Source organism: Gallinula chloropus, assembly GCF_964237585.1.
Source record: "Gallinula chloropus genome assembly, chromosome: 1".
NCBI classification, from domain to species: Eukaryota; Metazoa; Chordata; class Aves; order Gruiformes; family Rallidae; genus Gallinula; species Gallinula chloropus.
Genome location: NC_140085.1, coordinates 75,447,307 through 75,463,542, shown reverse-complemented (window position 1 = coordinate 75,463,542; position 16,236 = coordinate 75,447,307). Strand labels below are relative to the sequence as shown.

General features: G+C 46.3%; 1 protein-coding gene across 1 annotated transcript; it reads left to right on the top strand.

Annotated features, from left to right (window-relative positions):
- Positions 1–4,220: 4,220 nt before the first annotated feature.
- KCNJ8 (potassium inwardly rectifying channel subfamily J member 8) lies at positions 4,221–9,675 on the top strand (the record flags this gene model as incomplete). Its single annotated transcript, XM_084272362.1, has 2 exons — positions 4,221–4,662; positions 8,775–9,675. The coding sequence occupies exons 1-2, from the start codon at positions 4,298–4,300 to the stop codon at positions 9,673–9,675; spliced, it is 1,266 nt and encodes a 421-aa protein (XP_084128488.1). The 5' UTR covers positions 4,221–4,297.
- Positions 9,676–16,236: the final 6,561 nt, after the last annotated feature.

Below are 16,236 nucleotides of genomic sequence, written 5' to 3'. Positions count from 1 at the left end.
GAAGAGTTCACCCATGCTACCCGAATATGGCTTATCAGCTTTGTGTCTTTGTGGAAGCCTCGTGCTGAGTGCATGACATCTCTGGACGCCTGCAAAGTCATCCTATCTCTAAGCTAAGATTAGAATTTCAAACAAAACTTATTACGAAGCAGGATTTTCTGAAAAGGGCAGGACACAGCTCTAATGTGGAAATTTCAGATTCATGCCTAAGCACATTATTTAATCCTTTTTTAGATAGGCATAATTGTGAAGTGATATTTACCATAGTATCAGTAGCTCTTGTGGGTGGAGGGAAAATGAAACAGCAAGGAGGGAGATGCATGATGGGCTGTAATAAAGCTGGGTCCAAACCTGCTGTCACTTCTGATCGTTTTTTTGCCTGAAAAGGCTGTGTTCACAACACTCAGACACGATGTTCCTTACAAAAAGGGTTAGGAGACATTTTGGGAGATTTTCCCAGCTATTACTTAAATCTCAGACTTAAATGTGCATGTGGCAACCAAGCAAGTATTTCAAAGGGCAAAGGGGAACATTTTTAGTAGCTGTCACTCTCCAGAGCACGTTCATACGCTGTAACTCGGGGAAGCGGATGCCGTGCTCAAAATCATGCCTCGTAATGTTTAACCATGAAGTGGGAATAGTTCTGGTGCTCCTGATCTTCACCTCCCAGTGGTCACGGCCCAGCAGGCTTCCTCAAAGTTCATCTCAAGCATGAGAGAGGAGTAAGGCATTGCCTCCTGTGAGGGGGAAGCTCTCTCAGGGTTGAACAGGCACAGATGGAAAGGCAGGATTTTGTGTGTACTTTTCTTCTGATGTATGGTGATGGGTGAAACAGTCAGTAACTTTTGTTTAGTCATACTGGGGTCATGCCAAGACTACTTGTTGTGTGTTCGGTGGGACCCCTTCCTACCTCAGCTACAAAAAACCTCTGGCCTCTAGGTGATGCCAAATCAAGGGGGGGGGAAACCCCCAGGAGGTTATTGGGGAACAAGTGGGGCTGAGAGGTTATAGGGGTCTCTGACAGTACAAGTGCTGGCAGCACATTATGTTCCACCTGACCAGCTCAGGTAAGGTCCTTCCTTTCTCCTACCTACCCTGAAAGATGATTTTGATCCATTTCACCAAGCTAGCTGCTAATCTACACACTAACTTTGTGTCACACATTCCCAGTCACTGCCAGAAGACATGGGGTGAGAAGCACAGCAGTGGTAGCTCCTGTTCCCTCGCACCCCTGTGTGGATCGGGGGACTTGGCAGAGTGAGAAGGGCCGAAGCTGAATTCAGCCACAGTGGTGGGTTATGCTCTAAGGTGGCAAGTAAATGGAAGTGACATTCCTTGGCATTGTGACATTCCTTGTCTCTGCATGGAAAGTGGTGGGTTTCAATAACTGCAGAGGAAACTGTGCATTTGAGCATGTGATATGAGTAAAATTATGTCAGAAGAAAAATAATGTAATTCAAGAATCTTATGAAAAAGGAGGGGGGTTTCCTTGCCATTCCCAGATAGTTCTTTATGGTTTTGAGATGCAGCTAGCAGCCATACTGGGGAACATCAATCTTGTTCCTAGCCCTGGCATGGAACAAATACTTCAAAGGAGCTAAAAGGCAGAAAGGAGGAGCAAAAGGGTGAGAAAAAGACTAAGGAAAAGGAAAAACGGAAAAGGAAAAAAGGAAAAGGAAATCGATTTTTTTTTTCATTATATCAGTTATTTCAAATAGGTACACTCAAGTAGATGCAGTTTTGGAGGCTGCATCAAACAAATGAGTCAGACCCCCAAGACCAGTCTCTGACACCCCATTTTTAGAAGCCTAATGTCCTGTGTTCTCCAAGCCCGGCCCCTGAAGTGTCACAACTGGCACCAGCACTGATCCTGCAGATATCCACCCAAGTGACTTTATGCATTTGCACTCAGTGTCTGCTTAGAATCTAAAGGTAATTGCTTTACATCCTGATTTTTTCATACTGGAGCTGGTCATGAGCCCGAAATTAATTTCATACGCACATGTTTAGCTAATTGCCTCACACAATTGGGGCTTAGAGTCAATGTCTTTTCTGCCTACCGGATATCTGGTATCAGAAAAGGATAGTGCTAGAAAAATTTCCAAGAATCACTCCTCTATTTAAAGTTGAGCATGTGCATGTGTTGGACAGGGTGGATATCGTCAAGCTGAGGATTACACTGCCTGTCAAATGCACCTTCTCAATTTTTCCAAGCCGGAATACACTTAAAACCGTCCTGACTGCAGCAGGCGTGTCAAGCATTTCTGTCTTTCTCTAGTTTATAGAGAGAAGTAAGGTATTAGGTTCTGTATAAATTTTGTGCTGTGTAGGTCATTCACTTGAGTGATACACAGAACACTGCACACAGACACACACACACACACTCCTTGGGCATGAAGGAGTTAATCCAGCACAGTGAAATCTCTGCACTTCACTTCATTAAAATCTAAATTTAGATCTTTTCATAAAGTTGATGCACTGTTTATTCTTCCTTCTACAAACCCTAAGGCTTTGGAAAAAGAAAAAAAAATAAAAAAGCTGCAATTTCCAAGAATGCAAGTTTCCATTAAATGCTGAGAGCCAAAACTGTAAACCTCGACCTGTGGGAAAAGGAACAAACCTCTGCCATGTCACTGCTCGGTCCCTGCCATCCCTCGTAGTTTCCCCTACACCCATCCCCTACACAAATACCCACCCGCCCATGCCCCTTACACCAGCCGAATGCTCTAACTGTGCCCCAACACGAGTTGCAAACCATAGAAAGGAAAGGATTTGCTTTGGCTTGGGTTCCTCCCCCGCCCTTGCAGAAACAAGGTAATTAAGCTTGTCAAAAGCGGCAAAGGCCAGGAGATTCTGGCTTTGGTCCTCCAAAGGCTTCTCTTTCTGCCTGCAAGCTGCCCCAGCGACATTCGGGACTGGATAAAAAGACACACGGCTCCTGGCTTACCGGAGGGAGCAAGCAAGCGTGCCGCTGCCCTGCTGCAGCCGGGGCCTGGCTTCGCGCACCCCGGCCCAGCCGGCTCCCTACGGAACAGGCACAAGCCCACGACGTGAGCGCCTTGCTCCTCCCGATACAGCTGCTGGACCCAGCCCGCAATGCCCCGTCACCCGCGCCGCCGCCGGAGGTACCGCTCAGCGCCAGGCAGCGTGTGCGCCTGTGCCTGTGCCAGTGCCCCGCACCGCACCCGGCCGCGCTGGGCTGCCCCGCTCGCCTCTCCCCGCGACCGCCGGCCGCTCCCTCTAACCCCGGCCCGGCCCGGCCAGGGGCTGTGGTGGGTGAACCGGCCGAGGCGCCCCGCTCCGCTCTGCCCGCCCCGCTCCCCTCCGCTCCGCCCCGCCCGGCCCGGGCCGGCCGCGTCCCGCCCCACCGGGCTGCGGTAAGTGGCGGTGGGGCGGGGGGCTGGGGTGGGGGGGAACAGCCCCGTTGAGTCCTGTGCAGAGGAGTTGTGGCGGGGGTGTCCCTGAGAAGCGGCGGGGGGTCAGGCAGCCCCTGCCCTCCCCTGGTGGGACGGGCCAACCGGCGGGGAGCTGCGGGGAGCCGGGCTTTCCGTCGGTTTTCTCTGTCACCCGTTTGGGGACAAAGTTTGGGAATAAAGGGAGGGTTTCCCCGCCTGATCCCGGAAAGGAAGGAGAGCTGCAAAGGGGGAATGCTACCGCCTGCTCCGTGGAGACCTGCTTCCCGCCTCCCGTGCTTCCAGCTCAGCTCCTTCTTGTGATGCTTGCGGGAGACTGGCTGGCTGAGGGATTTCGGCTGGGCTCCTGGATGCGCTGCGGAGCTACAGCCTGAAGAGATGAGTCTCCGCGGGCTCTCTGCACACTGACTTCGGTCCAAACCACAGAAGTCTGATTCTTCAGGTCCCGAAGGATGCAAATAACCTAGTGTTCCACGTTCCCACCTGGGCACGGCTGCCTTCTGGAGAAACAACCTGAGGATCCAACCTGTAGTACGTCCACGTTACTTTACACCAAGCTTGCAAGCCTGATCTGCAGCCTCCCTTCCTACAAGGAGTGTCAGAATAGCAGCTTTCATCTCTGTCATGAGCTGGTACCATTTGCTCAGATAAAAACAATGGTCTAAAAGAGGGAGGGCACTGTAGAATAAGTAATCACACAGTGGCATTTAATGTAATGGTTGTTGGTGCAGCGGTACCTTGTTGGGCTTCTTGCTGTAGTGCCCAGGTGACAAATCTGACCAGGTTCTCTTTTTTTTTGCAGGGTAGAGTGAGCCCTGCCAAGACGTGCTAGAGGCACCACCCACCATTTCGCACCTCGCTGAGTGGACTATGGTGGCAGGAAGATGTTGGCTCGGAAGAGTATTATCCCTGAAGAATATGTGTTGGCACGGATTGCTGCCGAGAACCTGCGCAAGCCGCGCATCCGAGACCGGCCACGCAAAGCCCGCTTCATCGCCAAGAACGGGGCATGCAACCTGGCACACAAGAACATCCGCGAGCAGGGGCGATTCCTGCAAGACATTTTCACCACCTTGGTGGACCTGAAGTGGCGTCACACGCTGGTCATCTTTACTATGTCCTTCCTGTGCAGCTGGCTGCTCTTCGCCATGATGTGGTGGCTGGTGGCTTTTGCCCATGGCGACATGGACCCGAGCACGGAAACCACTACAAACAGCACGAAGTGGACACCATGCGTGACGTGTGTCAGGTAAAGTACAGTCAGTGGGATGAAGAAAAGGGGGGAACAGAACTGCCTGCTGATGCCTAAAATGCAGCTTTCAGTTTACATGAACCATTGTGTTTGGTTGAGACGGTTGAAAAGTGCACTGTTTTCCTCTAGACTGCATAAATTCAGCAAGCCTCCTGGGCTTGGAAAATACTGTACTGTAGGTTTCTTTGATTCCTTACAGGATCTGAAAGAGAGGGAGACCTGCTGCTTTTCATGTGTCTCCACACTCTGTGGGTAACATACCTTGCCTGTCGAGATAAGAGCCTGCTACAAGGGTGGGTATGTGTTATATGTATTGTAACGTTGTCTCTGGCAGCGGGAGCATCCCCACTGTGGTGTGAGCCGCTCACCATGCCAGCAAAAGGTGGCTAGCTGAAGGCCGGTGCCTGAGGCAGGGTACCGGGCATGGGTGTCAGGCAGGGATAGCAAGAAGAGTGCCACTTAGAGCAGAATGAGATGTCTTTCCAAGGTGACTCTGAGGAGATGGCCAAGTATGGAGCGCTTCAAAATACCTCGACGTAGCCCTAGGCCAGCAGTTTGACAGAGGAATGGTTTCCACACTGTGGATGATGTGTCAGACAGTAAAAGCTTAAAGGACTGCTAGATTAAAGGTCACCTGTTCAAGTACTTCACCCTCCTTGCCCAAAGCCACAGTTTTCAAGGCAACGATAAACTGATACATGTATACATGAAACAGAAGTGTGTTTGTTAATTGGGAGTGGAGTAAGTGATAAGATTGCTTCGTTATCTCATTGGTAAAATCTTCTTTTATAGCACTAGGTTTTTAAGCAGAAAGGTCCTTATCGAGCACTGCTAGTCTTCTCCAGATGAGCTGCCTTTTCACATTGCAGTGTTGTGAGGGACTGAAGAGTGCTGCAGGGTTTGCTGAGACATTGGAGTATCTATCTGCTTCCCTTTTCTCCTCTCTCTTACACACAGTTTTCAGGCATGTCGCCAAGTTTGAAGGGACATTATGAAGGAGCAGATTTCATTCTCCCTTTGTTTTGACACTTTTTGGCTAAATGGGGATTTTCCAAGGTAAAGGACAGGAGACTGTTTCCAATCTAACCTTCCTTAGGTTGAAGGGTTGGGGCAGGGTGGAGGTTGTTGTCATATTTCTTTTCCAATAACTGGCCACAAGCAGTTGCCTCTGAAATGAGATGTCGTGACCCAGCTTGCACCCATTGAGGGGGGAGTCACCCGCTGCATTTCTGGAATTTGTGGGATTTGTCCAACCCAGATTAGTGAGTAGCTACGCCCATCTTCAAGGTCAGCCAGGGGAACACCCCTCCACTCAGCTGGCACCCCCTCTTGGCTTGGCCCACCCCATGCAGCAGCTCACGGGGGTCCCAGGTCACCCTGCAGAGCCTCAGCCTGCTGCTGAGGGCTTTGCGGCCCGGAGATGAGGCAGACCCACAGCCACGGCCCTGCCTCTCGTTCCCTTGCTGTAGGCCCGACTGTGGCTGACCCACACAGGCAGCTTTTCTGGAAGGCTGCTAACCTCTGCTGCAAGGACTGAGCTTTCACATCCATGGGTGTTTGAAAAAGGAGAGAGGAGATGTTGGTGTAATTTCTGGTTTAGCCCATGACAAAGAACACACGTTGCTCCCTCATGCAAATACCTGGGGTGGTTCAGCCAACAGCTGCTCAAGTACCCTGTGTCCAAGCCGTGGAAATCTTTTCCCTGCATAGTGAAACACTTCACCTTGCTAAATCTGGATACGGCTTTGGACCAAGTCATGAAATAGCAACATGATTGCTGACATTTTTAAGAATGGTGACTTGTTGGATGTAAAATGTCTTTATTATTGCACTGATATGTGTGCCAAAGTAATGGCAAATATTTTTAACCTACCTTCCTGAGATTTAGGCCCACAGATGTTTCAGGAGAGCTTTCTTGGGTAGGTGCCATTTCAGATTTACAGGAAATCTGGTTTTGGACATTTAAACCAGCGCCTAGAACTTTAGGTTAAGTACTCTAGAAAAATCTGTCACAGGTCTTTGCCACAGAGAGCAGATATTATCCCAAGAAGAAAACTGTAACACAGATCTAAGGGGAAGGACCTGGGAATAGTGTCATTTTGAGTTTCTGGCTACCTCTTTAATTACCTGAAAGGAGGTTGTAATTACCTGAAAGGATAGGACAAAGGAAATGGTACTAAGCTGCGCCAGGGCAGGTTCAGATTAGATGTTAGGAAAAAATTCTTCACTGAAAGAGTTGTGAGGGCTGCCCAGGGAGGGGGTTGAGTCACCATCCCTGGATTTAAAAAAAGGTTTAAAAAAAAGGTAGATCAGGTACTTAGGGATATGGTTTAGCATAGGACAGGAACGGTTGGACTTGATGAGCTTAAAGGTCTTTTCCAACCTTGTAATTCTGATCTGTGGTCAAAATGCCATGCAAACTTGCTGCTTCGATTCCTTCCCTTGAAAAAAGGTAGATTCTCTTTTTTGTTTGTTTGTTTTTTTTAAGAAGGAGCATTGTTAAGGGAAATCAAAATATTTACTCCACACAGCTTTAAGCTGAATTAAATTTAAACCAGAAGCTTCGTTCTGCATGTAACTAAATGTTCAAGTCTCGTCTGGATGCCTATCTGTGTAATATGAGATAGCGAGCCTGCTTTGGCAGGGGGGTTGGACCCGATGATCTCTTGAGGTCCCTTCCAACCCCTAAGATTCTGTGATTCTGTGATTCTGTGATTCTGTGATTCATGAACATAAGATATCAGTCCATAGATTTGGTTCATTAAGTCCTTTGTCCTATATTTCTTCAAAGTGAAAGGCAAAAATAAACCCCTAGATACAAGGGAATCTGCCAAATATGGGGAGGCAGGAAGGAAAAGGAAAACAACAACAGCAAAAAAGACAAAGTTCTTTCAAAGATATCTCTGCAGGGATTGGCTGAGTTTTTGAAAGACAAACTTCCTTATGTTACAGACAATTATCCCTGGTATTGCCTATGCTACTTTAATGCCTCCTCATGACCCCAGTTTCACTTAAAATACGGTTAGGAAAAAGTAGAAAAAATATTTTAAAGCAGATTAATTGAAAAACAAACCAAAGAAGTGAATGATTCAGAACCATCTTCATGGGCAGAACATATTTTCCATAGATAAAGCCATGTTGAGCATGGCAATGGTTTAAAAGTTGGTGGATTGCACTGTGTTAAAAGGGTGACTATGATATTAGTTTATATGAGACCCAATGTGCTGCAAGTCTCCCAGGTAAACACCAAAGTGCTGATTTTAAACATAAAATGTATCTGGTCATAAAAGGAAATGAAAGGAAATGCATAGGATATGACATAATGGACTACTGTAAATAATGCATTTTGGAAAGTTTGTGGGCAGCATCCTCTGATATCCTGTGCTATAGCATATTAAGGACATTCAATTTAACACTTCTCTGTTGAAATATTTCCAGCTAGTTTTGCCATGGCAGTGAGCTAAACCCAAACCCTGGCTCACAGTGTTGTCCTCATGCTGGGAGTTGCAGAGGGGACCATGGAGGTCACTGTCCTCTCTCTGCAGTCTGATGCTGCAGGATCAGTCACAAAGCAATGGGTTTGGGAAGTGGCATGAGTTTGGGAGTGTCCCCATTCCCTCAAGGAAATCCCGCGAAAGACACAGATAGGCAGATAGCATCGTTGAAATGCTGCAGTTTTCCCATTCGCTGCACAGGCTGGTGAGTCTCAGTGAGTCACAGTTCCCTGCACAGGCTGGTGAGTTGGGTGAGTCTCAGTGTGACAGATGATTGCTCATGTATCTTCAAACCCACCACTCTCCACCAAGAGTGCAAAGCCCAGGTGTGAGAGCACTAACACAACGGGTAGTATGTGCTCCTAAACAGAGGACCTAGAGAGTTTCTCAGGGTCACCTAGTGTTACAGACAGTCTTTTAGGAGCTCAGGCTTTGAGGTCTTCCCTCTCACCACCAGCTATTGCACCAACTATACTGAGCATGCAGTGCTTTTGCTGGTGTTAACAGAAGGCTTAAGTGTAGGTCCTAAGTTTGTTTCTGGAAAGTACATTCTAGTAGGTTTTCAGCTTGTGTTCAATGTCCTTAGAGATAATTTTGTGCTATCTTCTTCTCCAGGTCTTTCACCTCCGCTTTCCTCTTCTCCATTGAAGTTCAGGTGACCATTGGTTTTGGGGGTAGGATGATGACAGAGGAATGTCCCTTGGCCATCACAGTCTTGATTCTGCAGAACATCGTGGGGCTGATCATCAATGCTGTCATGCTAGGCTGCATATTCATGAAAACTGCACAAGCTCACAGGCGGGCTGAGACCTTGATTTTCAGCCGGCAGGCGGTCATTGCAGTCCGAAATGGCAAACTTTGCTTCATGTTTCGAGTAGGAGACCTGAGAAAGAGCATGATCATTAGTGCCTCAGTGAGAATCCAGGTCGTGAGGAAGACTACAACCCCTGAAGGAGAAGTCATACCCATTCACCAAGTAGATATCCCTGTGGATAACCCCATTGAAAGCAACAATATTTTCCTCGTGGCTCCCTTAATCATTTGTCACGTCATAGACAAGCGGAGTCCTCTTTACGACATCTCTGCTGCTGACCTGGTGCTCCAGGACCTGGAGCTCATCGTGATACTTGAAGGAGTCGTAGAAACGACTGGCATCACGACGCAGGCAAGAACCTCCTACATAGCAGAGGAGATCCTGTGGGGTCACCGCTTTGTGCCCATCGTCACTGAAGAGGAAGGTGTGTATGCAGTCGACTACTCCAAATTTGGCAACACGGTCAAAGTGGCAGCGCCACGTTGCAGCGCTCGAGAGCTCGATGAGAAGCCCTCCATTCTCATTCAGACCCTGCAGAAGAGCGAGCTGTCCCACCAAAACTCCCTGCGGAAACGCAACTCCATGAGGAGAAACAACTCCATTCGGAGGAGTAACTCCATGAGGAGAACCAACCCCTCCCTCATCGTGCCCAAAGTGCAGTTTATCACGCCCGAGGGGAGCCAGAGTGCCTCAGAAACGTGATGCACAGCTTTGTGTGAGGTTGGTGGGCTTCAGAAGGAGGAGGCGCCCATCGTGTTTGGTTTAAATTTTCTTAAGAAAATGAGAATGCGATGCAGAGAACAGTGCAACAACTATTTATTCTATTACTTACTGAAAGCACCACCTAATGGCATTAGGAAACACTATAGCACTTAGTGTATGAATTAGTACAAAATGTCACGTACACTAAAGAAAGCACAGTTCACTCCTGTAATATAATGTGTATTTATACTTGATTTAATGGCATGCTAATTTTTTAATTATATTTTTCCTATTGAGGATCTCTTTCTTATCTTTTTCTGCTGGCTGTCACAAAATGTGTTTTTTCTATGTAAGTGTGTTACCCATCTGCAGGCAGAAGTGAGTCTTTTTTTTCAAAACTGCTGCATACAATAGCTCCCACAGATTTTGTGTGGGATATTTGGATAGCAATGTTTTTGGGATGAATTCCTTATTCTTTTGAAAGGAATGTCTAAAATCCTCAGTGATTTCACTGGAGAAGAGCCAAGATTTTACCTTCCGTTTTCCAGATTTTGTCTCTCTGTTTATTTATGGCAAAGGCATTTTGAGAGCAAATTCAAGCCAGCTAAAGTGACCTGACCACAAAAATCTGGTGCTGCTCTGGGCATTATTGGAAGAAAAAAAACCAACCCAGTGAAATGGCACAGCCTATTGCTGTTCTTTTCAGGGCAAGATACTCCGCTGTGGGACAGCATCTGTAACGTAGTTGTAGCCCAAGCTGAGAAACTCCAGTCCTCCTGGCTCCCACCGGAGCATTCATTTCACTGAAATGATTCAGGTTGAAAAAAAGCACACACACCTCTTCAATACACCTTTTCATATTGGTGGAAGACCAAAACTCATTTTGTTTTCTCTTATAGATTCATACACGGATGGCAACAAGTGTACTTCCTTCACATACAGTACTTTTTGTAGGATTAAGTCTGCTCCAGCAGAAGGTTACTCTTTGCCAGGGGGAATTCATGAAAGGGAATGAGAGGTAACCATGCCAATAATATTACAGATAGTATTTTCAAAACTATCTAAACTATTTTCTGGGGTATGTGGATGTTGCTGCTGAATTACTGTTTTTCAGCAGTCTCACCTGTGTTTTTATATAACACAGTGTTGATGGTAAGTAGTTTTTCTCTTCAAATTCAAATGGGCATTTGTTATCAAGAACCCTCCCAAAAATGTCACCACAAGATTTCATACAAGAGTAAATAAAGGTATGACAATAATTGTATCACATTTGGTAATGCTAAAATGATGCACACTGTTTTTCCTCTGTGAGTAAGTATAATTATGGACAAATTACAAATTCCTGTTTAAATTCCTTGCAAGAGTACCTTATTATGTCTGTGGCTCAAGAGAAGCACTGTCCCTGTGGTGATTCTCTGAGCCACTCAATCACTTAAATACTTATATAATTTTAAATATTTGCTCGCTCCTGTCAGGTAAAATAGTAAAAAACAATGGTGGATTCTCATCCTCTTTGGAAGTCATCTTGTCAGCATTTGTAAGGATGGTTTGCAGGCTTTGTGTGGTGTTGGGTGGTGGCACGAGAAGGGGGGCATTGCTCTGTGGGTGTGGGCTCCCTGCATTTGCAGCAGGTGCTGTCCAGAAAACTGACACTGACAAAATACATCATCTGAAGCAGTAGCGGAAACTGGAGCTCCTGCTAAAAGCATTCATTCCCTGGCCTGCCCATTAAAGTTCTGGGAGGATGGATGGTGAACATCTGGAGATATTAATCTGTCCATTGTGTGTCCAAACAATGAACATCTGTAGCTTCCAACAGTCAGGGTGAAGCATATACAGTGTGTCTCTGGCCTCCATTTCCAGGGCTGTGAATTTATTTGAGGCTGTCTGTTTGATAAATGGCTAAGTCTGATGCTGTACAAAAGCAACTTTTCTACAAAATAAAAAAGTTTCAATAATGATTTCTTCCGTCTCTGATTTTTCCCTATTTCTTTCCCCCTTTTTTCCCCTTTCTATTCTCCATTCATTCTTCTACACTCTTAGTCCTTCCTGTATCCCTGCCTTTTCCACGGTCCTTTTGAATAAGAATTTGATCTTAACTCAAAACTCTCCTGGTATTTCAGATGAGGGTTTTTTTACCCACAGATATTTTCTCATTTTCTCCTTAAGTATCTTCTTCCTTCCAACTTTCATTTTGCTTCCATGTCCCTCTCTGCTTTGTACCTAAGGTACTGTCTTTCCAGGAGGGTTGTCAGAGGGAGATCATCATTTTAAGGTGACACTGAGGCACACATGCAAGGATGCTGAACAGACACACAAGTCAGACCCTAATGTCATAAATGTCATGTTCATATATGCCATACTCCTGCTCCTTGCAGGACATCCTAGTGCAGAGCCCCTTTCTTGAACAAGTTTTGCAGTCCTGGAAGAGGCCAGTGGCAGAAGCAGTCAGGGTAAGCCACCCAACTGGCCGTGGAGAGAGGCTGGGATGTCTTGGGACCAGAAACTGCATTTCCACACTGAAGGATGGGTTTCAGACCCAGCTTTGCCGGATCATGCCACCAAAGAGGAGATGACCTGGCAGCACCGAGGTTCAGTATGTTTAATTATTTCTTTTTCCTGGCGACTTTATTGGATGAAAAGGGCTTTATTTTAAATTTGAAGTTTTCTGTGTTTAAAGTACACTGTCTAGTTAAGAACGGCAGTTGAGATTTTTACCAAATACTGCTGACAGTCCATGCTGGCATTGAACTGTCCATCTCACTCAATGATAGTAATTTAGAAAACTAGAAGCAGTGGTGCATAAGCATCATATGACTGAGATCCCTTCGTACCTATCTGTGTCCCTACCATTCCCATTGCCCTGTAATACGGTGTTACTGGAACCGCATTACTCACCATCGCTTAGTCTGTGCATTTAATACGCTTTGGCTCTTAGCCTGTGAGGAGCATGTTGCTATCACTGGTGTAGTTTACAGTGGGGAGCAAAACTACTTCCTACGAGCAGAAAAGTGATTGTAAAGTCCTTCCAGGATGGGCATAATACCTGGAACTGCACTCTATTCTTTCTTTCTTCTCTATTTTAACGAGAAAAATGTCAGTGAGACCTTCTGTCATCTCTTTGGATACCCAGAAAGTTCAAAGTTACCACGGTGGCGATATGGAGAGCAAGCAAACACAGAGGGTGCTTACAGGGACTGTAAAGCTTAACGCTCCTGGGTCAGAGTAATAAGATGTGGAGGAAACTTTCCCTGTTGGCAGGTTATGCTGCAGCTGCCACCTTCAGCATTTCTTGCACTCTCTTTTGAAACACCTGGTGTGAGCCAGGGACAGAGGCAGCTCAGGCACACCCAGAGCCAGACGGGTAAATCGGGTCTCTGCAGGAGGGCTGGCAGACCATAAAGCCAAGGGCTCTTCCTTTCCTCCTACCCAGATTGATGCCACCAAACCCTGTGGTGAAGCCAGACACCACAGAGCCCTGGCTCCAGCCAGGTCTTGCCAGGATGCACAAATTACAATCACCAAGGGCTGCCCAGAACCCAAAAGCTCTGGCTTCAGAGAGGAGCCCTCAGCACCTGTGGCATGGAGGAGACAGCTGCTGAACCAGATGGGGCTTGATGTGGGGTTGGGGGCTGCCTGCTTCAGGGGTCTGAGCAGGACTGCTCAGGGATCTATGCCACAGGCAAGGCAGCAGGGTTGTCCTTCAAGCCTACACTGGACTAGGGCTGCTGTAAATACAAGCAGGATAAGCACCTAAGCCTTCAAAGCAGATGAAAATGGGTTTGTGACTCAATGAGGAATAACTGGGTGTATTTTGAGTCCCATAAAGCACCCTGCCTGGCCCACAAAGCTGCTTGGATGGACACTGGTCTCCTGTTTGGGCCACAACACTTCTGCCTACTCAGAGCACCCATCTTGGGCACCCTCCAGTGCACCCAGATGCATCCTGCTCTGTGCACCAAACCCCCAGCAAGTCACACTTTGTACCTCTCCGTTGGCATCACTGTGGCCTTGAAAAACAAGCCCCGTCCTGAGTATTGCTTCATGGGCACGTGTTGCACCACAGCTGTTCACCCTTGTGAATGCAACTGCTTGGCCCCATCCACAAAAGGGTTATTCCAAGCTTTCCAGGATAACTCAAGACATCAGATAGCAAGAGAGCAAGAAGTATGGTCAGATTTAGCTAATACCTCATGCATGTGCAATGCCTTTATCCTAATGCCATGTCTCAGTGTATTCCATCGGGTCATCTCAGAGGCACGGGACCCAACTTGCCTCGCAGCCGTCTTGAATGCACTTCACAAAAACACACACCATTACCTACATCACATAAAGTTCAGGCAAGGAATTATGCTTTTGCCTTTCTATCTGGAAAGTGGTAGACACACACCATTCTTGCTGACTGAAAAATCATGGCTAACTCTGTGTATCTTTTCTTCCTTCACAAACTAAGATTGAGGACATTTTGTGAAACCAGTTTCCAAGCTCTCCAGTGATTATTATTAGCAAATGTTTGTTGCTGCAAGCTGAAAAAGTAGTTAGTGCAAGACAAGAAAGGAACTTTGACCGGAGAAAAATAATTAGATACTATATGATGAAAGGAAGAATTCTTGACAAATTATATTCTCCGTGGAGCCTGATATTTTCAAAACACTGGTGTGGTTTTGGAAGGCACCATCAAGCAATAAATCATGCTGTGCTAGATTCTGATTTTGTGCTGTGCTACTATTAGCAAGAGGGCTTTGTAGCCGCAGCACGGCATCCTACAAGTGTGCGCCAGCCTGGTCTCCAGATGCCTGGTCTCCAGATGCTTGTAATTGCCAAACAGGAAGCTGGGGATCTGCCATGAGCTGGGTGGTGGCTAACCTCAGGACCTGTGGTCGCCAGTCCCTAGCAGGAATGACGCTGGGGCTTATGGATGGGGCTTGCTACTGGAGGCAGCAAGGACACTGGTGTCAGTGCCCTGGGTTGGTGGCTCATTCCCAGGAGCAGGCTGGGAAGCAGTGTGGCTCCCCAGGCTCTTTGGACAGTGTTCTTCACAGGAAGATCTCATTCTTCATGTCAAGCTGATCCGGGACACTTGCTGTGTCTGATGGATGGCAGTGAAATACAAAATGATGGAGTAAATTCCCACTTCTCTAAACCTAATTTCCTGGTTTGAGTAGCTTGCATAGCCAGGTGAGAGTTAACATTTTCTCCCCCAAATGCTTATGTTAAAATATATTTTCCATATATGTGTGTTTACATCACATGCAGACTAATCTAAGCTGATAGGCAAAATTTTCTAATACCCCTAACATATTAATAATACTTCTCAGCCCTATCTCTCTGAATTATGTTCCTACTTTCCCTTAAGAATTCTTTGAACTCAGGAAAAAAAAAAAAAAAAGAGATTTCTCATGTGATAAGTGGACAGTAAAGATAAAATATGTTCCCACATTCCCTTATTGGACAGCGTCAAGAGATTTAGCCCTCAGAGATGAGATCAGTGCTGTGTGAGAGAAACAGCCACTGAGATTGAGGCACTCACGGTCAGGACACACCAGGGCGGGGCTTGGATTAAAAAAGGTATTTAAAAATACAAAGTATTTAGCAGGTTTATGGCTTGAGGACTGTCTTTTCAAACCTCTGGTGAGCTATTGGTTAACAGTGAAGGGAGTGTGCTAGGACCATCAAGACGTACTACAACATAAGAAAGACAAACGCCACGCACTCAATGGAAATGCAGTCCATACTTCAGTTAATGGTACCAATAATTTTAACATCTAGGTTGTTAAAATTTCAGAGAGGCAGACAAAAACAAAACAAAACAAGTGATGGATTCTCTCATCACAAAGGTTTAAAAGTTTCTTCTTTTCCTCTACTCTAAAAAAGAGTTGACCCAAGTGAAGACATTAATTCTGCCCACAAACCCGGTGTAGTTTTCTGGCAGATATGTCTTAATCTCAAGGCACTTTTCTGGGTTCAGTGCAGGAGTAGCTGCATGTGATGTCATGGCCTGTGCCATGAATCGAATAAACTAATGGTCCCTTCTGCACTCCAAATTTATGAATAGGGAAGGTTAATGAGTTTCAGTCAAGAGAAAGGCATCCACTGATTCAAAAGTCTTAAATTAAGCTCCCACTGAGGAAACAAACAGACATGAAATAACAAAACCCAAATAGGGTTAGGTTTCTCCACATGGTTGATTTATTTTGACAAATGCATTTCTGTGCTAATTGCAGATCCTTCAGAGCGTACTGACAAATGTTCCTGGGGAAAACTAGTGAAAATTAGGGTATCTTATCAATGCAGGAGTTTATTTTGCTTCCTACCATTGTTAAATTTTGGCAAGGATGAGAAAGCCAGCTTCTGAAAGGGCCAAAAACTGTGTTTCTTGCTTGTATTGTCTGAGATCTACTGCAACGATCATTATACTGAGGAATGGCACTGAAGTGACTGCAAAGGTCTGTGTCATGGTCCAGGGCTCAACATCTTCCTCACCCAGGGAACACCACTGCTCTCCACAAGTGCTATTTTGCAATCAGATTATCCACAAAAATTAATTGAATCCTTCCATGG